This window comes from Gobio gobio (genome assembly GCF_949357685.1).
Source record: "Gobio gobio genome assembly, chromosome: 4".
NCBI classification, from domain to species: Eukaryota; Metazoa; Chordata; class Actinopteri; order Cypriniformes; family Gobionidae; genus Gobio; species Gobio gobio.
Window position 1 is genome coordinate 6,707,505 of NC_137100.1, and position 27,091 is coordinate 6,734,595.

The following is a 27,091-nucleotide window of genomic DNA, read 5'->3' on the forward strand; positions in this document are numbered from 1 at the left end:
CTTTTGGGGCACTTAACATGCTCGAAAACTCTTGAAACTTCGCACAGGCGTCGGAATGCGCGGCCATCAGGGCCGGGCTGAAGCTGGTACCCGGGCGTGGCAGGGGGGCTCGACAGCGCCCCCTTAAGTGGGGTCTGAAAACTTGGTCCATATATCAAACACACTTGCACGTACATGTATGAAACTCGGTACACATATAGACCTCATCGGGCCGAACAACTTTCGTGCTCATAGTTATGCGTCAGCCCAACAGGAAGTGAGCTATAATGGGTTGTTCGGAAAACCCATGCTCTGGAATTTAATATACTCCTCCGAGGCCATTGTTTCGATCATCGCCAAACTCGGTCAGCATGAAGAGAACATATCCAGGATGCTAAATTGCGAGCGGATTTTTGATATCTCAAATGGTTTGGCCGTGGCGAAGCAACGAATTTATGGCGAGAAAAGGGAAACAGGAAGTGTGTTATAACGTCAGCAAAAATTGACTGATTTGGATGAAACTTCAGCTGTGTGTTCGTTGTAAGAGGCCGATCACATGGATATGACTTTTGTGAGTCAAAGTTATAGCGCCACCAACTGGCAGCAGGAAGTGTGTCACTTTCAAAAATGCTTTGAATCACCATCTTATTTTCACCCCATTTACTTCAAACTTCATCAGTATAATGTGAAAACATGACAGATAGAGACGTATGAAATGGATTCCTGAAATTTCAAATACTGTTGCCATGGCAACGTGTCAAAGTTTAATAATCTTTTGGCTGTTTTGAGGCTCTTAGCATGCTTGAAATTGCTTGAAACTGCTTGAAACTCAACACACACATCAGAGATGTCAGTCAGTACACATGGGCAAAGCCTCAGAAACGGGCGGGGATGAGGGGCTCTCTAGCGCCACCTTTTGACAAAAGTGGGGGGGTTAGTTTTATCTTCAGTCACCAAACTCGGTACATATATTGTTCTCTTCGAGCCGGACAACTTTCTAATTTACAGTCATTAGCTCCGACCAACAGGAAGTCAGATATTTTGGTTTTAAGGTGAATATTTGTGTAATTCAGGGTCTGAGTTTTTACGTTCTCCTCGTAGGCGATTTATTCAATCTCCACCAAACTCGGTCAACATGAAACAAAGATACGGAAGATGCTAAAATGCGAACGAATATTGGATATCTCAAACGGTGTTGCCATGGCGAGGGATTAAATAAGGACAAAAAAGGGGAACAGAAATTGTCTCATATCTTGTAAAATCATATTTTAATTTCAATTAAATTAAGATTGTATGTTTGGTAATTGAACTTAGATTAATTTAAAATGACTATACTATTTTTCAGATGAATATATTTATTTATTTAAAATATTTCTGTGAATAATATTTTCTGTGTCTGCTGCTCTCCCCTCAATGAACACAAGATGGCAGCATTGTATTAGTTTTGAAGCAGGACAAAAAAAAAACTTGTTTCTCTCTCTCTCTCTTGTTTATGTGATTTATGAGGACACAAATTTGTATAATGACATGGGTATTACACTGGTATTACAACGTGTATGTGTGTGTGTTTAAAAACATACTAAAACAATGTTTTATTAAAATGTAACCAAATAGCTTTAAAATAATCATACTATTTTTCAGATCAATATATTTATTTTATTTAATATATTTCTTCTGAATATTTATTCTCTGTCTGCCCTCCCCTCACTAAAGGGTGGCAGTGTTGTGTTATTTTTTAAACTCTCTTTCTGTGTGTGTGTGTGTGTGTGTGTGTGTGTGTGTGTGTGTGTGTGTGTGTGTGTGTGTGTGTGTGTGTGTGTGTGTGTGTGTGTGTGTGTGTGTGTGTGTGTGTGTGTGTGTGTGTGTGTGCAGGCCCGTCGCGACAAGGCAGGCAAACCAAGCAATTCAATTGCTTGGGGCCTCGAGCTGGCCTGGGGCCCCAAGACAGCGACAGGTTAAGAATAAAATGAAACGACAAACTGTGTGAGCGCCCCATTGATAGTCAATGCAGTAAAGTGCAATGACACTGTTATCGGGATCCCCCTTAAGGGGCCACTCTCAGAAGTCGCTGACAGCAGCCAGCCAACCACGCGATCTCTGCTGCGGCAAAATACAAAATCTTCGGATTTTAAGCGGAATTTTATGCTTCAGGAAGCCAGAAAAGAAAATAGAGAAAGGAAGAGGAGGATAAGAAAAAACAAGATAGTGGTATGTGATAAATTACACTGGATAAAATAGCTCTACTTGTCTTGTACAAAAAAAGTGTAAGTTTGCAGCAGGTAGGCTAGCAAAAATATGTTTATGTTAGCTATCGTTACCTGCCTGACGGCAAATGCTGCTTGTAACGAACAGTTAGTGCAACTTTTTTTTCGAAAAGACGGAATGACATGAGATTGCTATAGCTTTGTAATAGGTTTTGATGAAAGTGGCATAGCATGCTCTACTAACTATTATTTATGCTATGCATAAATAACCTGGAATAGTCAATATAGCATGCTATATTAACAATTATTATAAACATTATTTAACCAGAAAGAGGCAGAGGAACATGATTTTTTTCATAGCTTATCTTAATGTGCTAGTGTCGGGATATATACGGTAGTGACAGTTTATGCAAATATGACATTATTTTTATGAGTTACCAATAGATCTTGAACAATTACTTTATTCTGTGGCAATTTTTACACTGTTACATTTTGAAGTACAGTATCAGGACAACCCACATGTTTGACTGGTACTGTTTACATGTTTTACTGGTACTGCCCACGTTTTACTGGTACTGTTTATTAACTATTTAACAAGGTATTATAGTCATCGGTTGCAACTTTATAATAACCATCCAGATAATGTTTATAGACAGTTTACAAAACAACTAGTAACCCTTAAGTATTCCCAAAGTGTTAGGAATATCTGGTCCGTCTATCTATGTAAAAGTAATGTTTATAGATGTTTAAAAAATGGTTACTTAAATGTTTAAAAAAAATTTAATGATACAGTGGTGTTTTTTGCAAATGTTTTCAAATTTTATGCACAGTATATGCAACAACAGTATTTGCACTGTAAACCTTTTTATTAATATAAAGTGTAGGTGAACTTAAACTGTATGGCTATGCTGCGGTATGCTGTGTGTGTGTGTGTGTGTGTGTGTGTGTGTGTGTGTGTGTGTGTGTGTGTGTGTGTGTGTGTGTCCTATCTGTGTGGATGCGTCTCATGTCAGCTAATCAAGGGACACTGACACACACACACACACACACACACACACACACACACACACACACACACTCGACGCATAGATAGACTCGCGTCAGTTTCCTGCTCACATCGAGTTCTCTTTTGCTCTTGAACAAACAATAACACAGAGGATTGTGAGTATTCTCATATTCGAGTCTTAAATTAGTTAAATAACGTCTTAAATGAACTTAAAGAGTTGTGAGGAAATGAGATGCGCGGGACCGCACGTGAGACCCGCGGCTGTTCTTAAAGTGACAGGAGCACTGATGATGCCTGTCATTAATGTTCATCAAAGAACAACAGGGAACAGAGAAAATTGTAGCTTTAATGATGATTCATCTATATTTAATTTATTATTTATGCAGTTAAGGAAGGTTTGATAACTATTACATTTCTGTATAACAGGGAAGGCCATGGGTAAATATAACATTTATTATTTTGGTGATTTAGGTAAAATGGTTTAAAAAAAACACAGCAGAACCACAGCGCATCTGATATGACTGGCATAACGCTGGCGAAGTTAGGGACCGTCTGCAAAGTTACATACAACATTGAAACGTGTATAACGTTACCAAACTTCACTAGCATTTAAAGAGAATGACAGTCATAAAACTGACTGTAAAGTGTTCATCTAGGTGTCAGGTATGATGCACACATTTTGATATTTAATAAAATAAACTGTCAAATCATATGGAAATATGGATATGCATTATTTCACTTGGATACTGTTTGGGCTCTAACACAAAATATGCTTGATTTAAATGCATCATAGCTGAACACTGATGAGAATATTTATTGAGAATATATTTACAGAGATAATATTAGAGATTATATTTACGACAAATTATTATTATTTATGCGTTATGCGTTGCTATTGACGACGGCCATTAAGTAAAGAAATCCCACAGAATCTAGCTTAAAAAAGTGCTTAGAGCTGCTTTAGTTATTTGTTGTTTGTTTAATTTCAAATATAAAACTTGTTGAAATGTTTTAAGTGTGTGCATCTGTTCTTTTTGAACACTTTCATCTTGTTTGAACAAAACCGTGATAATATTGATAACCGTGATAATTTGGGTCACTATAATCGTGATGTTAAATTTCCATACCGTTTCATCCCTACTTTAGTGTGAATAAGTAAAAAAGAACTACAAACACCTTGAATTAAATACTGGCCTTCTGGACTTACAAAATTTTGAGCAGGAAAATATAACTTTTATTTATTTTATCCTATGATATTAAAATTAATCTAGATTTAAATTACATCATGGGTGTGGCTTGTGGCGATAGTGGCACCAGTTGCTGCGGTAAATGTGGCATATTCGAGCGATTCTAAAATATTCTCCTGTTTAAATGCATATTGCCTGCCGTGCACAGTTAAGCTGATGCCACCGGCGTGGCGGTGCCACCGGCTTGGGCCCGTCATCGCTGCTCGCAGCTTTAATTACTTTTATTGTCTTAATAATAAGATTAAAGTGTAAAATGTACTGACACGCATTTATTGTAAACTAAAATATACTTAATTTAGTTTCATCTATCATTTAGTTTCTATGGAAACTTGTATGGCATGCATTTAAATATGTTTGTAATTACACATTTATAGTGATGAATATGCAATTTAACAAAAATGTAACCCTTAAATGTACCGGCAATATCAAATAACACACTACAGTTATAGCCAAGTTAAAATTACTTTAAAAGTACTTCACATGCGCTTTAGTATGTTAGTCAACACATCAAAATAAGTGTACTTCTTTAAAGATTCTTACAAAAACATATTATTAAGTTTCTAGTTAATACATAAAGTAAAACCTTTAACTGAGCAGTAAAAGTAAGTAGTTAAGAAAGTGTCTCTTTACATACACTTAAGTGGCCTTTTATTTGTATTAATAATATATTATCTGCAAGTAAATGTACTTTTAAGATTTGAAATACACTACAAGTGCACATTCAATACAATTAAGTGCACTTCTTTTTCACAAGGAGAGCTCAGAGGACCAACCAACACCCATTATACTCACACAATGATAAATTAACATGTAAACCACTGTAAGCCACTTCAACCCTGTAGGAACTGATATAAAAAATAATCGAACATGGTTTGTGTATATTTTTCTGGCTATTACAGAGCGCCAGCTGCATAACCTCTCTCTATGACAAGCACAACTGCCATATTCACAGACTAAGTGTCGTCAGATGCATATGTTTCATAATGGCCTCCATCTCAGTGCATGAAAATGAAATGGTAGATATAATCACAACAATTACCATAATTATAGCTATTGTTATTCTGAATGCCATTAATGGTCTTACATAGAAAGTATATTGTGTAGGTACACATGCCTTACATTTCGAAAACTGTATGCGGGTGCAATTAAATGCATTTATGTGGGGAAGCTCTGAATAACATATTAACTTGACCAGAATAAAAACACTTGCACACTGTACATGCCGTTTAGAAAATATTATGTGGTATGCATGCAGTGTATACTCTGGCATGAAAATACAGAGAGGTTACTGTGCTGTTGAGTCTATATTAACTAAAAACTGAGATGACAATTTATTGAGGAAAACTCCAGAAACACAATCTTCCTATTTTTATCAGAAAACTTCCACCCTCAAGCTAATAATCTGTCTTTTATACACACAATGGCACAGCTGCTGCTCAATAGAGACGACTCCAATAATAACACAAAGTAAACTAGATTCAAAAGTTTGATGTTGCTAAAGGTTTGAAGTAGTTTTAAAAGCTTGAAGTCCAAATTTTAAGGCCACGCATGTGTGTGTGTGTGTGTGTGTGTGTGTGTGTGTGTGTGTGTGTGTGTGTGTGTGTGTGTGTGTGTGTGTGTGTGTGTGTGTGTGTGTGTGTGTGTGTGTGTGAAGCCCAGGAGGTGGCCACAGTCTGTCTACTGGTATTCGGTTGTTAAGTCTGACGTCACGCAGTAGCGCTCCCGGGTCCAAACACTCATACCACAAGAAAAACAACAAACGGTGCTAATATACACACACAATGTGGTGTAATACTACAAAAAAATTATAATCATAACCTTTATCTCCATACCAAAATTCCAGATAGCCAGACAGTGATTCATCTTTTATAAATTGTTAAAATATTAATGTCTGTGACGATGTGAGCACAGAGACTGTTGTGTAGACTGTAAGTATTTAAAATGTTTAACTTTTTCAAATGTTTGATGTTTAATATGAATAAATAGCGCTCATAAACGGCCGTCGATGGCCTTCTCAAGTGAAACGAGTTGAGGCTTGGACCCAGAAACGGCGTTCCTTACGTCACGACTGAACAAGCGGATAAAGTCAGGTCCAATTTGTTGCTTATTCTGGTCAAAGTGTCTACTCAATATGAAAAATGACTATCCAGAGTTTGCTTTTAGGGCCAGGTAGATCGAATAGACTTATGTGCAGAAGAGTGGTAACTCATCTAAATCTGAGGCTGACACACACAAACACACACACACACACACACACACACACACACACACACACACACACACACACACACACACACACACACACACACACACGTCTGCTTCACTCTTTGTGGGGACTTTCCATAGACGTAATGGTTTTTATACTGTACAAACTGCTTATTCTATACACTAACCCTATCCCTACCCCTAAACCTACCCATCACACAAAACTTTCTGCATTTTTACATTTACAAAAAACTTCACTTAAAAAAAATTTACCCACCAAAAAATGTACCCACAAGGATTTTGCCATCTTTGTGGGGACATTTTGCACCCATAATGTAATGTGTGGTTTATCTGGACCACACACACACACACACACACACACAAATGTATTCAAGTCAATGTGATATTTTGAAATGCATTATTCAATGAGAGGAAAATATGGCGTAGAACTGGATTTTATCCACACAGAATTGATTGGATCATGAAAAGAGGGCATTCCACACCGGAACGAAACAGATCTGAATGCAGTGGATTGTGAAGAACGACTGCCCCTCTGAAACAGCCTCCACCCAGAATGGAAAGTAATTTCAACAGCAAAGCAAGTACAATTTGATCATGAACGATTACAAAGCAATTCTTTTCTTTAGGATAACATGCGCTGATTCATCGTATGGAAGCTCCACGGAATAAAGAGATTAAAAATGGTAATTATTTGTGTGTGTTATTTGTAGGTTAGGTGTATTGTGTGGAATGCAATTATACAGCGCACACATGCACATATTTCACAGTTGGACGATCCATGCTGTCCATTAAGTCTTTAAAGGTCATGTTTTACTGTCTGAGGGATGCTATTATTAGAACATAGGACATTTTATCTTAGTCTTTTTTTCTCAGAATTCCAAAATTATATCACTTTATAACTCACATCTGTGCGTTTATATCTCACAATTTTGAGGAAAAAAGGTCAGAATTGCATGATATAAACTCAGAATTTCAAGTCAGAGTTTATGAAGCTTCTGGCTTTTTTCCCTTCATAATTTTGAGTTTATATCTCACAATTCTGGCTTTTGGATATAAGCTCAGAATTGCAAGGCATAAAGTCAGAATTGTGAGATATAAACTCACAATTTCAATTGTGAGTTAAAACGCTATTTCCTTTTTTATTTTTTTATTCCTTGAGAAAAGCTTCCATAGAATCCTGCACATCAGACCTGGAATGTGTATTAGGGTCAATTTGGATTTCATGTTGACTTTAATGGATCAATCTGCAATGCCCTATGTTCTAATAATAGCATCCCTCAGACAGTAAAACATGACCTTTAAAGACTTAATGGACAGCATGGATCGTCCAACTGTGAAATATGTGCATGTGTGCGCTGTATAATTGCATTCCACACAATACGCCTAACCTACAAATAACACTTTAAATGCAATGTTCTGTCATGAAACTCTAGATGGTGCAGGCTGATCGGTCCTTAACTCAATCTGCTTGCAATCACATCATTCCCTATAGGGCACAGCTGATTGGTTCCTGCTGTATCAGTAGCCAATGAGCTCGCTGCTCTACCCTTAAATACTGGTCAGCATTTGCTATAGCAGTTGCAGTGCGCTTTCAGAGACCCTTCACCTTCCCCAGCTCCACCTGTATAGATCTGCTATGGATAATTCATGTATGATACAGTGCATCCGGAAAGTCTTCACAGCGTTTCACTTTTTCTACATTTCGTTATGTTACAGCCTTATTCCAAAATAGATTCAATTCATTATTTTCCTCAAAATTCTACAAACAATATCCCATAATTACAGCGTGAAAGTTTTTTTTTTTCACATGTACATAAGTATTCACAGCCTTTGCCATGACACTCAAAACTGAGCTCAGGTGCTCCTGTTTCCACTGATCATCCTTGAGATGTTGATTGGAGTCCATCTGTGGTAAATTCAGTTGATTGGACATGCTTTGGAAAGGCACACACCTGTCTATATAAGGTCCCACAGTTAAAAGTGCATGTCAGAGCACAAAGGAATTGTCTGTAGACCTCCGAGACAGGATTGTATCGAGGCACAGATCTGGGGAAGGGTACAGAAAAATGTCTGCAGCATTGAAGGTCCCAATGAGCACAGTGGCCTCCATCAACCGTAAATGAAATAAGTTTGGAACCACCAGGACTCTTCCTAGAGCTGGCCACCTGACCAAACTGAGTGATCGGGGGAGAAGGGCCTTAGTCAGGGAGGTGACCAGGAACCCAATGGTCACTCTGACAGAGCTCCAGCATTTCTTTGTGGAGAGAGGAGAAACTTCCAGAAGAACAACCATCTCTACAGCGCTCCACCGATCAGGCCTGTATGGGAGAGTGGCCAGACGGAAGCCACTCCTCAGTAAAAGGCACATAACAGCCCGCCTGGAGTTTGCCAAAAGGCACCTGAAGGACTCTCAGACCATGAGAAACAAAATTCTCTGGTTTGGGAAACAAAGATTGAACTCTTTGGCCCGAATGGCAGTTGTCATGTCTGGAGGAAACCATGAACCGCTCATTACCCAGCCAATACACTGTAAAAATAAAAGGTGCCTGGAGGAACCTTTTGGGGTTCTTCACTTTGCCACACCGGCGGAACCGTCTGTAGATCCTGTAGGCACCCTTTCAAAAGAGGCGGTTCTCTGAGGAACCACCCAGGATTCCTGAGGAACCCTTCCTTTAGGAACCACCTTGGGTGCTTCAAGGCACCATTTCCCAATGTAACCTCCCCCCCCCCCCCCCCCCCCTCTTTATTTACTATTAAATAAAATTGATCTATTTACATTTTATTTTTTTGACAAATGAAAAACTAAAACCAAATGCAAAGCAAACATTTTTTATTAATAAACAACAACAATATTCATAGAAAAGTTCAATAAATATTTACCTTGAATACTGTAGCTACATCAACATCTAATTCTTTGAAGCACATATATAATGTTAATATTGCTATACATAAAGAGTTTACATCTTGGCAAAACTGCAAAAGATAAATATGACTTCTTACAACTTTAAAATATAAATAAACAATAATACAATTCAAATCTACTACAGTAAAATGTACAATGCAGTCAATTGTAACATTTTCACTCTGGGAATATTCACACTGGGCATTTTAAGTAATTGATAAGCCTCAACACAACTGTAGGTAGCTTGATGCTCTCCTTCTGAATGCCCAACAGAGACTGCAGAAAAGTCAATGTTTTAATTGGTTTCTTGTACTGTATGTTGAATAGGAAGTAGGCACTCATAGTGAGGCCTACACCCATGGTTACATCAGCAGGTTCATCAGCAAACAGTTCTTCACCATCAAGAAAGACTGCAATGTTGCTTTCACCAAATGGGTTTCCTGTAATCACCAAAGTTGGTGTGAGGTTCTGTGGAGGCTGTTGGTTGAAAAAAGAGGTAGTTAAGATACAATTTAATTGACAAAACCTTTACATTTATTCATTTTCCACATACATTTATCTAAAGTGACTAAAAAATTAGGAACATCAAATGCAACTGATCACAAAGCTACACTGTAAAAAATTGAACATTTTCTAGTGACTGATCACATCAACATTTTTTAGTTGGCCAAATTGAATTTCTGTGTATTAATTTGCATAAATTATATATATAGTCAAACAGCACCTGGACAATCTGTGACCTCCATTTAGAACGGGATGTTGGCTGGTGCAATTCAGCCATGTTGTTTTCCATTTTTTGCTTTAGCAAAACAGGGAAATCTGGTAATTTGAAAATTGTTGGCCAAGTTTGTCCTGCATTTGTCTCATGATCTATATTAGATGATGGCCCATTTCAACAGTCATTGTTTAACTATTTACACACCTTCAAAAGATGGGGCAAGTGCAGAGAGGTCATTTCTTGTCAGCCAGCAACAGACATTAGAAACTGTCCACAGCCTCACATTAGAGATGTCCCTATAAAAGTCAATTCATGAATCAATTCTTATGCTCATCAATATATATATATATATATATATATATATATATATATATATATATATATATATATATATATATATATATATTTATTCCTGTGATCAAAGCTGATTTTTTAGCATCACCACTGAAGGATCATGGCACATGATCCGTCAGAAATCATTCTAATATGATGATTAGAATAAATGAATAAAACAATATAGTCACAAATGGGTAATCATCTGGGTCCAAGCACCAGTGTGAATGATTAGTTCATTCATTCAATTATTTCAATTGAAATGTTTCTTTAAGTACATGAATCGATTGATTTATAAATAATTTTCTGAATTTGTTTCATGAATAAGGCCTGACTGACAAACATCATTTCATTTATACTATATATATATACTCACATTTGCTGCTGCTCAGTGAACCTTATTTTTCAGAGAAATAATAACGAATGTTCTGAGGAAAGAAAAAAATAAAAGGAAAGGGTTAGGGTAAAAAATATACAGATTGTACTGTAAACAATATCATTATGTCTCATGATTAATAAAAGTTTAGATTTGATAAAACCGGTTACAGCAACAAAACAAACAAACAAAAAAAATTTTTTTTTTTTAAATCACTCCCTCTTACTGTTGAATTAAAAAAGAAGGAAATGGATAAACAAATAAAATAAAACAAATCAAATTCATTCTTAATGGACAGCAATATATTTTATCGTGTCTGGCAAATAAACATTTTATGATCTATCAGCATTTCACAGATTTTTGTATACACCAATTATATAAAAATATACTGTCAGTACACCAAAGTTATACAAATGAACTAAATCTATGCATTTCTTTCCATTCAAAAGGGATGGAAACTGATAGAAAGGGATTAGGCTCAAAAGTTTCCTTGTCCTGTGGCTCCCTCTAGTGGACAACAATATAACAGGCTTTGTTTTTACGTATCTGCTAAAAATAGCTAAATTGATGAATAAATAATAAAAATTAAAACATTGAACCCCTAATTAATTAAAATTAAAATGTATTTCATGATTGACTGTTTAAATAAGTTTCTGCTTGTGTTTCATGAATAAGGCCTGACTGACAAACACCATTTTATTTGCAAGTCCAGAAATATACGTACATTTGTTGCTGCTCAATGAAGCCTGTTTTTCAGAGAAATACTAAATATACTGGATGTTCTGATGAGAGAAAAAGATAAAAGGAAAGGGTTAGAGTTAGGGTAAAAACATAGCAGTTTGTATACTACAAAAAAAACGAAGAAAAAACGATTAAAAATGTGTATTATTGTTAAATAACATCATGGTAACATAAAATTAATCATGGTTTTGATACACTAACCGTTTTACCATGGTATTTGTAGTAAAACTGGGGTTAAACAAATGCTAAGCAATCTAACGTTACACTTTTACTAAAACCTAAAAAACCTAAAAATAAAATACTTTCAACCTAAAAATACTTTTTTAAATAGCCATACTATTTTAGCATGTAAGTGTGGCCGTGTGTGTTACACATTGTATCTAATTTGTATAATTATTTTGGCGACTTTACTCACCTTGAATGGGAAAGTCATATGAAGCGGTTATGTTAAGGAAATGTCCGTTTGTTTGTTTTTTTCAAATCGCCGCTGCTTGCGTTGCGCGCGAGCAGGACGCCAGAGAGCCCTTCGCCGTCTTCTTCTTCTTCGGGTTGTTATTATTATTATTATTAAGAATGTAGCCTAAAATATTTCATTTCATGGTAAACAATATTCACTTATTTCAATAGGCCTATGAAACATTAAATATATTCAAATTGTGTATACTGTGTGGTAAAATGCCTAAGAACAGCATTTTCAGACTTTTTTTTGTCCACATATTTAAAATAGCTTTAAACACATACTAAACAATGTTTTATTAAAAATGCAGAATGTTTTCTGTGATGGATAGGTTTATGGGTAGGGGTAGGCCTACTATATATATCCCTATAGGGGGTTAGAATATACAAGTTAGTATAAAAAACTGTGTGTGTGTGTGTGTGTGACTCACAGTAAATTTGAAATCCGGAAATCAACACCAATAGAGTTAATTTCAACATAAGTCTCTCTCTCTCTCTCTCTCTCTCTCTCTCTCTCTCTCTCTCTCTCTCTCTCTCTCTCTCTCACACACACACACACACACACACACACACACACACACGCACACACATACACACACACACACACACACACACACACACTGTGTGCACGCACACAGTGTGTGTGTGTGTGTGTGTGTGTGTGTGTGTGTGTGTGAGTTTGATTTATTAATAATTGTTAACAACAACAACATTATAATAATAATAATAATGAACAGGCTGTACATCGTAATATGGCCTCACAGAACTTCTGGGTTTCACCAGATGCTGGCTTTTACAAAAGAGATCTTCTAGGAACCACTGAACTGTTTACAGATCTTACAAGAACCCTTTTATAGAATTTGAGTTCCTCTAAGTTCCCCCAAAGCACTTCAAGGTCTCATGGTAATGAAAAGGTGACTACAGGACCTCAGAACTGAATACAGAGTTCTTAAGGGATCCCATAAGTTCCTGCAAGAACCGTAAAGACTGTCAGTGGTTCCACCAGTAACCCTACTATAGGAGAAAGAGCTTTGAGGCACTTAAAATACATTTTGAAGTTCCTTGAGTATCCGATAGGATATTTGAGGCACCTTTAATTTTTACAGTGTACCATCCCTACAGTGAAGCATGGTGGTGGCAGCATCATGCTGTGGGGATGTTTTTCAGCGACAGGAACTGGGAAACTAGTCAGAATCGAGGGAAAGATGAATGCAGCAATGTACAGAGACATCCTTGATGAAAACCTGCTCCAGAGTGCTCTGGACCACAGACTCCGGTGAAGGTTCATCTTCAAACAGGACAACGACCCTAAGCTCACAGCCAAGATAACAAAGGAGTGGCTATGGGACAACTCTGTGAATGTCCTTCAGTGGCCCAGCCAGAGCCTAGACTTGAACCTGATTAAACATCTCTGGAATGATCTTAAAATGGCTGTGCACCGACGCTCCCCATCCAACCTGATGAAGCTTGAGAGGTCCTGCAAAGAAGAATGGGAGAAACTGCCCAAAAATGGGTGTGCCAAGCTTATTGTAATGTACTGCTGTGAGACAGAAGGTAGAGGATCCAAACGCAGCTTTATTTTAGAATAATCCGCAAACGTAGTCAAAAACAGGCAAGAGATCATAACAGGTAATCAGTCCAATACAGCAAACAAAACAGGAGAGACAGGCTAAAGGGTAATCCACAGAACGGGGAAGTAATCCAAAACCAAGAGACATTAAACCAGGGAAAACGCTCAGAAATGCAGTGTATTGAAGTAATGAGACACAGGTGTAAACAGTGAGTGCTAATGAGTCCGGGCAAAGGATTATGGGTAATGTGGTCTATGATAGAATGACAGTCCGGGTTGGAGTGCCCTCTGGTGGTGATCATGGGCACTCACACTGGTGAATTGTGACACTTATAGCATCATACTCAAAAAGACTTGAGGCTGTAATTGGTGCCAAAGGTCCTTCAACAAAGTATTGAGCAAAGGCTGTGAATACTTATGTACATGTGGTTTTTTATTTTTAATACATTTGCAAAGATTTCAAATAAACTTCTTTCACGTTGTCATTATGGGGTATTATTTGTAGAATTTTGAGGAAAATAATGAATTTAATCCATTTTGGAATAAGGCTGTAACATAACAAAATGTGGAAAAAGTTAAACGCTGTGAATACTTTCCGGATGCACGGTATATTGTACAGCAGCAGCATGTCTTATTTGCTCACAGCAGCGTGTTTTGTATGTATTGACAGTAGCAAGTTCCATACTTATTTTGCAGCAGCTGCAATAAACAACAGCAGAAGCGTAGCGGACCAACCTCTCTTCAGCATTGTCATATCCATTACCATGCCAAACGCTCATGACAGAACTATATAAAGCCACTTTTCCACGGCGTGGCATGACTTGGCTCGGCTCGCTTTACTTTGGCTTTGCTTTTGCTTTTCCACTGCAGTTTAGTACCGCCTCAAAGTGGGTGGGATTATTGACTGATAGTTACAGTTGCACAGCCACCTCATCCACTGACCATGAAACAGACTTTTTTTTTATTAAAGCTGCGTGCGACGGACATTAAAAGCAAGGATGTTTAAACTTGTGCGAACAAATGAAACTGTGGTGGCTGTTGCTGATTATTTAAATCTAGTTGGTTTGGTATCTCGTGTCACAAATCCAATGACAATGGTAGTGACGATTCTCTCTGACCAATCAGTGACCTGCAGTGTTCACACATCACATTTTGGGTATTATAGGTAGTACTAGAAAGTACACAAGTACTGTACACAATGGACCAACCCCCCCACCCGCCCAAATTGAGCCATATCGAGACGTACTATGCTGTGGAAAGGCACCATTAGTGAGGATCTTGCATTATATCAGCTTAATTACATTTTGTATGGCATAAACCAACTCCTATGCTTAAGCCCTTTGAACATCACAGAAACATGTGCAAAACACTTCATTTAAATAAAAACATTGTGGCAGTTTTATAAGCCTTTTAAACTAGTGAGGACCAGTAAAATGTCCTCAGTTGTCATAATGTTTCTCAATATAAGTTTGACCCTCACAATTATAGCCAAACCTGTACACACGCACGCACACACACACACACACACACACACACACACACACACACACACACACACACACACACACACACACACACACACACATGTTGGGTTTTCATGTTTTATGGGGACTTTCCATAGGCGTAATGGTTTTTATACTGTACATACCGTATATTATATCCCCCTACACTGCCCCTACCCCTAAACCTAACCCTCACAGGAGACATTCTGCAATTTTACATTTTCAAAAAACATCACTTAGTCTGATTTATAAGATGTTTTCCTCATGGGGACCTAAAAATGTCCCCACAAGGATGAGGATTTCGGATATTGCTATCTTTGTGGGGACATTTTGTCCCCATAACGTGATGATTACCAGTCCACACATACACACACACACACACACACACACACACACACACACACACACACACACACACACACACACAGACACACACACACACAGACAGTTAAGCTACAGGAAAGAACTCCATTACCCAACTAAATGTTTACATTTCCTGATGAAAATGTGGCACTTGTCTGTGCAAAACTCACTGCCACTACTCTAGATCATTGTAGGTGACTGCCAGAGTGTTGCTATGCTGTTGCTAAGGTGTTTGGAGTAGCACATTGTTGTGCGCTAGCAAATCTCTGGATGTTTGCAAGAGCATTGATAGGTGGTTGCTGGATGGTTGATTAAAAATCAAGAGTCATTTTAATTGGTTAACAGTGAAAAACTGTTAATGATTAAACATCACATTATACGTCATTTTACTTTAAAATGCTATCGAATTTATAGGTTTTACAAATAAAAACTATGAATTACCATATAATTAGTGAAAAACAGTAAAACTCAAATGTGCTGAGTAACACGAGAATGAACCTCATTGGCTCTTGAGGAAGCTCAGATGTGCTGCGTAACACCAGAATGAACTTCTGGTTCTTGAGGAAGCTTTTTGATTTCATCAAAAAGATCTTGATTTGTGTTCTAAAGATGAACGAAAGTCTTAGGGGTTTGGAGTGACATGAGGGGGAGTAATTAATGACAGAATTTACATTTTTGGGTGAACTATCCCTTTAAGGTAAGAGGCTTATTTTTGGTAGTTTGGTAGATCGGTATATAACATTATATCAGTGAATGAAATGCACTGTTAAAGGGTTTCTTCAGTGATTAGCATAAAGCTTTGTTTCAGTAGAAACCCGGTAGTATATTTGAATTATCATACTTTCCCCCCTCATATCCCCCTGAGACGAGAGAATTATGCATTTTATTTCTGGAAAAAATCCTCTGATGACGCAAATATCGTCATTTTGTGTCATCGTAGGATTTTTTGGCCAGAGGCTAAAGACTACAGCCAGTAGAAGGAGCTAGTTCCACGTTTTCAATCCGCCCACAGGGGTGGGGTCTCACTCACAGAATGTAAATGCGTACGGCCGCTCGGCTCAGGCATTAATAACGGTGCAGAGCAGTGCGGAGCAAAGCAAGTGTTTCAACTTTTCAATGAATTCCTATGAAAGTTAAGCTTCCATAGGCATGATCTGAAAACACGTGCTGAGAATGACTGCCGCGCTTACCTCAGCTCTGCTCAGCTCTTCGCTCTCGTGATGAATGAAATCTGACTCCTGATGCGTTTGTGCCATGCCTTGCGTTCAGCTCACTCACACTTTATTGAAAAGACGCGTTCAGTTTTTAATTGTAGTGTCTGTTCTCTAACTGAACAAAATCATTTTATTACTATGAGTATCAAAACCAAGTTGGGGCGGTGTCATGGTGGGCAAGTGATAACCAGTAGCCGTGGCTTTGGGAGTGGCCTCGTAGGGAAGCGACGCAAGTGCATTCTGGGAGTTGTTGTCTTTCCTCCACATGAGACAAAAATACATTTTTTGTCTTTTCTCAGTGTAGAAGGCACCAAATTTACAAATAATATTCACATTTCTACTGCATAAATGACCCAGTTTAAATACAAATTCATCTTCCCAGCGCTGAAGTACCCCTTTAAACGTGTAACTTTTGGCAACTTCTGTGTCTTATGTAACAACTAACTCTGTGTGCTTATCATATGTAATTTATAATATACAATATATTTAAATGTACTCAACACTGATGGCATTAGATGAACTTGAAGCAAAGGATGCGATTTAATGCCTGGCTCCTTGACATCCAGTTAGCCATTCATTCAACTCACCCATAACACAAGCATTCAAGTGAGCACAAACACACTCAGTATTATAGCGACCGTCAGCGGCCCCTTATGAATCTTTGAAGAAGCCATAAAACATCAGCCAGGGCAGAATAAGTCCCAGTCCCATGCTGAGCTAACCAACAGGTGGTGTCTCACACACACACACACACACACACACACATACACACGTCAGTTCCACCTGTCTCACCTGTATTTCATGCTACTGTGTCGTCCAAAAGCCTCCTTCATGTGGGCGTGGCCTTGAGGCAGGGGCCGTGTTTTGACTGTGCTCTGAGGGGGGTAGTTGCCATTTCCCTGTCCGCTCCCTCCTCCACTGCTGCTGCCCCCTGGTGGAGGGGCAGTTCTCAGACCACACAGCCGGTCCTCGCTGCGGCTCTTCAGATTGTGCTCGGTACAAGCAAATGAGACCTGCATCCTGACCAGCTCTCACACACTTGCTGTGTGTTTGAGTTTATCAGAACTGAATCACTTTTGAAGATGTTTGTGGTAGTCTCACAGACAGACAGATAGACAGACAGATAGATAGATAGATAGATAGATAGATAGATAGATAGATAGATAGATAGATAGATAGATAGATAGATAGATAGATAGATAGATAGATAGATAGATAGATAGATAGATAGATAGATAGATAGATAGATAGATAGATAGATAGATAGATAGATAGATAGATAGATGCACAGGGCAAACCTGCACTCAACTCAGGTCTTGCACCTGCTGGCACAAACTTGCAGCTGTTGCGCGTAAGGCGCGCGTCCAAACGCAAACCTAACGCGGTGGGGTGCGTGTTTAAATGTTGCCAGGCAAAAAGTCACGACTGGCTGCTGTCCAGGCCTTTTAATGTGATGCTGCGTGAGCAGTCTGTCTTTGCAGTCGCCCACTGCACTTCTCCAATAACCGAATCGACGCAACTTGAAGACGCTCCTCTCCGTGTTGAGGCATTCCTCCGCAGAATCCGGGTGGTCTCTCTGTGCGAGGCGGGGGACCTCCTCAAAATGCGGAACCACCCATCCACGCCGGGTTTCCACCGACAGGATGCGCAACAGCCGGTGCCGCTTCACCTAATGGCAGTAAAGCCCAGCTACGCGGAGCTCGAACGCGACTGCAGAAATAGGCGCGCGCTTGTGTTCACCAGTGCCTGGCCATCTCCTCGACTACAGTCGTATGAACACAAAATCACGCATACCCGCACATGCAACCGCTATGTAGTGATGGGCACTATCTGACACACAGCGCGCCCTCACGCGCTCGACACAAGGCAGCAAATGTCTCGCTGTTTTTCTGACGCGTAATTATTGCCATGGTGAACTAACGCGATCAAGAGAGAGTTTGACAGCTCCGCGGTGTCCATATTCCATCGTCAGATCTCAGAAAGTAGCCGATATGTCACATCATGAGCGCGTTATGATAACGTCAAAATGCTGTCGATGGAGAGGTGAAGGGAGTTGTGCATCCGTTCAGAACGACAGAGCCATCAAACGCGATACTGCCAACTCAGAGCCCAATGAAACCCTCAGTGAACCCCCACCCTCTCTCTCTCTCTCTCTCTCTCTCTCTCTCTCTCTCTCTCTCTCTCTCTCTCTCTCTCTCTCTCTCTCTCTCTCTCTTACTCTGTCTCTCGGATTTCCATTGTGATTAATGTGTGAATTGAGCAGGACCACTGCGGAATAATCATGTTATTGTTTGGGTCACACGCGTGCACACACACACACACACACACACACACACACACACACACACACACACACACACACACACACACACACACACACACACACACACACACACACACACACACACACACACACACACACACACACACACACACACACACACACACACACACACACACACACACACACACACACACACACACACACACACACACGTTCAAACCATATTTTACATTCCTCAGCTGCTTAAATATACACAGACTGCATTGTTTTTTAAAAAACAATAGTAAAATTATAGCCTATATAAAATAACGGTTCTAAATATTATAAAACATAAAGAATAAGTGGGAGGAAAGGAATAAAAGTTAAAAAATCTGTACGTTTCCCTATACAAGTAGATAAGTCAACTTACATAATGCTACATTTTACTGATAACACTGTTAGCCTATATTACATCTTAGCAACTGCATCAGTTGCATCAGTTTCTTTCTACCATAAATTGACCAAATTTGATATAAAATCACACCTTGAGATGAAAAACTGCAATAAAAGATAGATTATTTTCTTTCTAAATAAATTTACATTTTTGATATATCAGTCCACATATACCCTGCAGTACATTCAGTGAACAGTAGAATATTATACAATTCGCTTTGGTAACACTTTACAATAAGGTTGTATTAGTTAACAGTTAACATGACCTAACCATGAACAGCACCGCTGTTCAGCATTAGTTCATCTTTGTTCTAAAAATCCAGCTGTTCATGGTTTGTTCATGTTAGTTCACAGTGCATTAACTAATGTTAACAAGATTTTAATAATGCATTAGCAAATGTTGAAATTAACATCGACAAAGAAAAATAAATGCTTTATTAGTGCAGTTCATTATTAGTTCATGTTAACTAATGTAGTTAACTAATGTTATAATGAACCTTTTTGTAAAGTGTTACCTTAGCTTTAAATGGACTGTCTAAATCACATCAAGTTCCAAAAAGTAGGCTAGGAAATGTTTTCCTTAAGTAAGACTTGAGGTCATCACTTTTATCCTTAGAGAAAGCTCACAACTCTAAAAGAAAAGGTTCTATATGGCACCAAAATGGTTCTTTGCCGTAATCATAGAGGAACCACTTTTGGTGCTATATAGCACCATATCTTTACATGTTCTGTATATGGTAGCGGTGCTATAGCACCTTAGTCAAAGAAGCGGTGAAGAACCTCTGAAGAACCGCTGAAGAAACACTGAAGCCCCAAAATTGGTGCTATATAGCACTAAAAAAGGTTCCCCTATGATTACGAGCCAAGAACCATTTTTGGTGCCATATAGAACCTTTTTTTTTTAGAGTGTATGACATTCTTCTTTCAGACGAATACAATCGGAGTATTAAAGTTAATAAAGGCCTTCTGAAGCGAATCGATGGGTTTGTGTAAGAAATATATACATATAATATATAATATAAAACTTTATAAAGTCAAATATTTCGCTTTCGACAGACCGCCTTACACTTACGCAGAAAGTGTAACGCCTCTCACAGTTCAAAACACTTAAGCTACGTCCTACTTCATGTCAGTTATGCTTTTTTTGTGTAAGTTGAATAGATATTTCACTTTATAACATGTTAAATATGAATATTTTTCTTGCACAAACTCATTGATTCACTTCACAAGGCCTTTATAAACACCCCCTCCCTTTTATGGGCTTCACATTTTGGGCTCCCATTCACTGCCATTATAAATGTTGGATTAGCCAGGGCATTTTTTAATATAACTGAGCATAACGTAATATACATAATATACATAAGCATAATATAACTTAGCATAACTGAGCATCTGAAAGAAGAATGTCATATACACCTAGGATGGCTTGAGGGTGAGTAAATCATGGGCTAATTTTCATTTTTGGGTGAACTATCCCTTTAAAAGTGAATGTAATTTCACAGAGTGTAACATGTTCCTGGATCAACATTCCAATCAACCACTTTGAGGGACAAGTTGTCAACCAAGGCTAGGTGTTTTTCACCTATCAATGCACTCTGATTTTAGGGATAATTTATGGGTAGGGTTTATAAGATTAGGATTACATTTTCAGACAGGAATGTTGTTCCAGGATCAACAAAATATGTTGATCCAGGAACATGTCCTACTTGGGGAAATCATGGTGATGTACATCTGAGTGTAAGGGATTATTAAAAAACAAACAAAAAACATGTAGGGTGGGGATTTGGTTCTGTGCATCAGTTGTTGATTGGATGTTGAGATGTGGGCGTGGCACTCAAAAGTGGATGCAGATGAGCATGAGCTTGATGATTGGAGAACTCCTGCACACGTCTGTTGTTTTCAGATTAAACATTACAAGGTTTAAACATAAAAATGTAACGTGCATGGTTCAATTGTTGACATTAAGATCTAAAACATGCTTTTAGAAAAGACAGTGTGTGAATTTTAATTTCATACCGACTTCAAAGTGGCATGATGATAAAAACCAGGGCAAAAATATCACATAAACATGCACTGTAAAAAAAAAAATCTCCAATTGAAAATTTTCTAGTGACCGATCACATCTAAACGTTTTAGTTGGCCAAATTGAATTTCTTGAATTTTAATTGAATTAAATTGCATCAGTTCACAGAAATTCAATTTGGCCAACTGAAAAATTTAGATGTGATCGGTCACTAGAAAATTTTCAATTGGAGACCTGATTTTTTTTTACAGTGTGGGAAAAATCTAAATACTGGCTGAACCAAACTGCAAGAACCTCTCCGGTGATCATAAACCAGAACAATGAGTGAATTGTATCCTTGACACAAATATGAATAATAGAAATGTGCTCTCGGTTTGCCTCCTAAACTGTTTAAGAATGCCAAGGGTGGTTTTCAGAGCCAGATGGTTGTGCTTCTGCTGCTGCTGATGATGTTGTAGCATCTGCACTGAACCAGCTCTCTGACAGCAGACCACAGACAAGAGATACAATCCTCAAAATGAAAAGCATCCCGGAGAATGCCTTATCCTGAAACTTCAGTTGTTTAAGGAGACATTGCATTTCTGCAGTCATGGGAGTTCTTTCTCAGCTGGCTGTTCAGATGATCAGCGTTTGTACACTGTCATGCCGTTTTTTCAAAGCTGTAGTCAGTGCGCACAGAGACTGCTGCCAGCCAATCAGAGCGTGGCAGTGCAGAGGAGGCGGCCAGTGACAGCGAAGCCGTGCTGTGTAGTGAACATGAGGAGGAAAAGAACAAATCTGCTCTCATCAGAGAACGTCTGCATGCAGAGCCAGAGAGAGATGGGAGTGTATCTGTCACTCAGTGCATGCGGTTTCTGATGAACCGATCATGAATCCTCTTTTATTATTTGCTGACAATAAACGTCTCTAACCAGACCAGTATTGCAGGAACTGTCCAGGGTTCTGAAATGCTCCAATCATGCCGGATCAGCAAGAATCGGCAATGAATCCAAACTTAAACTCATATTTTTTAGGGCATCTGATTATATATTATATATATTATAATCCCATACACTGTAAAAAAAGAAAAGTTGACATAACTTAAAATTGTAAGGCAACTTGCTGCACAGCTTTTTTGAGTTTACTCAAATTTTAAACAAAGTAGTTCACTTAACTCAATGAACTGAGTAAGGTCACATGTCTCCCAATTTAAGATGTTTTGTTCAGTTGATTAAGTTTTTTATTTTATTTTATTTTTTATGTCACCATCATGGTGATGAGTGTTTTCTTTAGTTGGGCAGTTTGACGACTTTTTATTGTTTGGCAAGAAAAGATAATCAAATGCTGTCAGTTGCTCGATGATAAGAATATAATCATTGTGTAGTGGCTTAATTCACAGATTTTATGAGTTTAATATGAGCAATATACTATTAGCTTTTTTTAAAATTGTGATTCTAGAAAAGATCAAATATGGTTTTAATCAAAATAGTTGACTAAGGTTTAAAACCGATTGTACATTAAGCACTTTGACCTCCTATGAGATTTTCTCACACAGACATCAAGAATCAGCCTATAAATCTCAACAATGATTACATGCTTCATACCGCAATGCATTCTGGGAGCCATGGATGAGTTTTGCATGATGCACCCAGAATGCATTGTTAACTTGTTGCAACTTGTATGCTTGTTAACTTGCATTTACAAATCGAATTTACAATTAATACTAGGTTGGTCCAACAATTGTTGAACCAACTTATTTTGACCAGTTAAGGCAACTTTTTTGCATTTAATTGTCCAGTTAACTAAAACATTATCATTAGTCAAAATGTTTGTGAGTTAGATTTTTTACAGTGTAGTGCATCCTGGTGCTCTGATCCCCAGGTAAGCGACGCACATGCACCCGGCCATCCATGTGATGTAAAAGAAAACGTGAATCATCAAACCAGACCACCTTCTTCCATTGCTCCGTGGTCCAGTTCTGATGCTCATGTGCCACTGTTAGTGCTTTCGGTGGTGGACAGGGGTGAGCAAGTGTGCTTCTAACACATCAACTTTGAGGACACAATGTTCACTTGCTGCCTAATATATCCCACCCACTAACAGGTGCTGTGATGAAGAGATGCCTGATCGTGTATATACTGTATGATTAGATGGTAAATGATACATCATTACTCATTCTAATAGGCTGATTTGCTGCTCAAGAAAAATTTCTTATTATTATCAATGTTGAAAACAGTTGTGCTGCTTTATTTTTGTGGAAACATGATGCTTTTTTCAGGATTTTGTTTTTGATGAATAGAAAGTTTATTTGATATTTATTTGAAATAGAGTTCTTCTGTATTTTGATTTTTTTTGCGCACAAAAACTATTGTCGTCGCATCGTAAAGTTATTGTAGAGTCACTGTGGTGAGATGGACTTTGTAACAACGTTTTAAGTGCCTTTTATGGGTCTTGTGAGGGTAAATGTATTGAATGCCAATGGAGGCCTATCTGAAGCCTTTCTCAGCCATCAGCTTTCAACTAAAATATCTTCATTTGTGTTCCGAAGATGAACGGAGGTCTTACGGGTGTCGAACGACATGAGGGTGAGTAATTAATGACATCATTTTCATTTTTTGGGTGAACTAACCCTTTAACCTAACAGTCTACTAATACTCTAATGACTGCTAGTTGACATACAGTTGACAAGTCACTTAGCTAGAATGTCTAAAGTGGACCATCGAAGCAAAGTGTAACCTGAAAATAATGGAATAGGCCTCATTTTCTTCATGCTAAATATTATTTCTTAAGCTTTTATGTTTTATTCTGAGGTGAAATATGGTACGGGCATGTCCTTGACAAGCTTTGTGAGATTCACTCTCATTCTAACATTAGCGTTAATATAATATTAAGGTTATGCTCGAACTGATCATATAATAAGTGCCTCAATACTGTGTTCTCCGTGTGGTCACAGCTGTGTCAGAGGTGAATTTCCACCGCTGTGTCCCTGAGCAAGGCTCTGAAATGAAGCTTATCATATTCCTAATGTATTCGTTTGGACTCCTGTTTAGCTTCAATAGTTGTCTCAGCTGCGAACAACGTGAGGTGTGGTGACTGAACATGTGCTTTGTGAAATCAGAGCACAAACCACCTGGTGTGTGATTGAGTCCATATGGCGGCAGAAAGGAAGACAGAATATGCCCTCTTATTTGCCTGTAAGGTGTGTCCTACTAAAAGCATAATTAAGATATAATTGCAAATTAATTGGTGGAAAAATGACAAAAGTAGGTCTCGACCGATAGTGTGAAGGGATTTATCAGAGGACGAAAAGCTCTACTTTCTTTCTCGTTCCAATTTCATGGAGTAAAACAGTTTAATTTTCATTATTCTTTTTTTTCTTCTTCAATAAATCTGTTGCATGGCCTCCAGTGGACGGGAAAGAGAACTGCACGTCAATTATTCATGGAAGTAAGAATATGTTTTTCAAAAGAGGAAACCTGGAAACAGATCGCTGTCCCCCCTGGAGAGACGGAGCTTTTAAGTGCTTCCATCTGGAGAAAACACAATTTGCTGTAACATAAAAGCGTACACAGATACACTGACGTGCACGGACACATTCAGACAAACACAAACCCAAGACATTTTGTTCTCCCTCTGTTATTTTCTCCTGACACTCATCTTCCAGATCCTGTGCCCTCTCTCAGTGTTTTTTTTTTTTCTTCTCTTTAAGCTGCTGAGCATAAGCCTCTGCTTCCTCGTCATCTTTATCTCCACAGAACCAATATGTCACATCATTTTGGGAAACACATTGAAAAACATGAGAAACCTATAGGCAGGGTAGGCGATTTGATCCAGAAACATTTTATGTTATGCTGGTTGAAAGATTCTTCACATCCTGATAGCAATCACTAAGTTAAATGGTCTGAATGTATTTATATGTAAATTCGTCTGTGGAAGGTGTAGGACCATCAAATGTTCGTCCAATCATTGCTTTTTGTTCCGATACAATGTCCTACCTGCCTGTCAACGTATGTATTTTCATACCTCCGCACACCAGACATCACATGTCATAAGGGGACAGTCAAACAGAACGCGCTTTTGCTCCTAAAAACACGCATAATTTATCCTTTCCGGGTTTCTCAGAGTGGAAGTGGTCATAGTTGGGTAAACTACTATAGCGGGGAATGAGCTTAAATTCTTTTTTTATGTGTTCCCATTTGCTCAAGTAGCAAAAGAAAAACATCATAATAGTTTTTCACAACTTTTAAAAATAGGACAAAATAGAAAGAGATTGATAACGGCGGTCAGAAGAGATAAAGATGTAAAATTTACCGTCACTCCCACAGCCGCTGTATTAGAAACACCCTCACAGCAGCAATAACTAGGTTTTTTTTTTTTTTGTAATTTGATGCAAAGGTAATATAATACAATGTATAGTGTTATAAATGTACATACATAAAATAAAAATAAATATATATATATATACACACACACACTAATCAGGCATAACAGTATGACATTGTGTTGGTCTCCTGTTTGCTGCCAAAACAGCCCTGACCCGTGGAGGCATGGACTCCACTAGACCCCTGTGGTATCTGGCACCAAGATGTTAGCAGCAGATCCTTTAAGTCCAGTAAATTGCGAGGTGGGGCCTCCATGGATCGGACTTGTTTGTTCAGCACATCCCACGGATTGAGATCTGGGGAATTTGGAGGCCAAGTCAACACCTCAAACTTATTGTTGTCCTCCTCAAATCATTCCTGAACCATTTTTGCTTTGTGGCGGCGCATTATCTACTGAAAGAGCCACAGCCACCAGGGAATACCGTTTCCATGAAAGGCTGTACATGGTCTGCAACAATGCTTAGGTAGGTGTACGTGTCAAAGTAACATCCACATGGATGGCAGGACCCAAGGTTTCCCAGCAGAACATTGCCCAAAGCATCACTGCCTCCACCGGCTTGCCTTCTTCCCATAGTGCACCTGGTGTCATGTGTTCCCCAGGGAACGACGCACACACACCCGGCCATCCAAGTGATGTAATAGAAAACGTGATTCATCAGACCAGGCCACCTTCTTCCATTGCTCCGGGGTCCAGTTCTGATGATCACGTGCCACTGTTGGTGCTTTAGGCGATGGACAGGGGTCAGGATGGGCACCCTGACTGGTCTGCGGCTGTGCCGCCCCTATACGCAACAAACTGAGATGCACTGTGTTTTCTGACACCTTTCTATCAGAACCAGCATAAATTGCTTGAGCAATTTGAGCTACAGTAGCTCGTCTGTTTGATCGGACCACACGGGCCAGCCTTCGCTATCATGTGCATCAATGAGCCTTGGCCGCCCATGACCCTGTCGCCGGTTCTCCACTGAACCGGACGTTCTTACACGAAAAACACGAAAGCAGAAAGCAGAAGTGGCTTTGAGCTCCTTGTTGCAACAAGGAAGGCTAGAATGGCACTACACTTTCTTCCTGTTTCGACATTGTGACACAGCAACCGCCAATAGTTTTAAACTTCAACAGAGTCCCCGCCTTCAAGGAAGTTAACACTTGTCAAT

General features: G+C 38.7%; 1 protein-coding gene across 2 annotated transcripts in view; it reads right to left on the reverse strand.

The window, feature by feature from the left end:
- Positions 1-27,091, reverse strand: part of LOC307125554 (voltage-gated potassium channel subunit beta-3) — a 106,900-nt gene that overhangs the window by 68,877 nt on the left and 10,932 nt on the right. Inside the window, exon 1 of one of the 2 annotated variants that reach the window (XM_079815482.1) lies at positions 17,630-18,927. The exons of the other annotated variant lie outside the window; for it this stretch is intronic. Coding sequence (XP_079671608.1) covers positions 17,630-17,856 — 227 coding nt within the window. The 5' untranslated portion in view covers positions 17,857-18,927. Of the gene's footprint in view, positions 1-17,629; positions 18,928-27,091 lie in introns of those variants that run through there. 2 annotated transcript variants of the gene reach the window in all.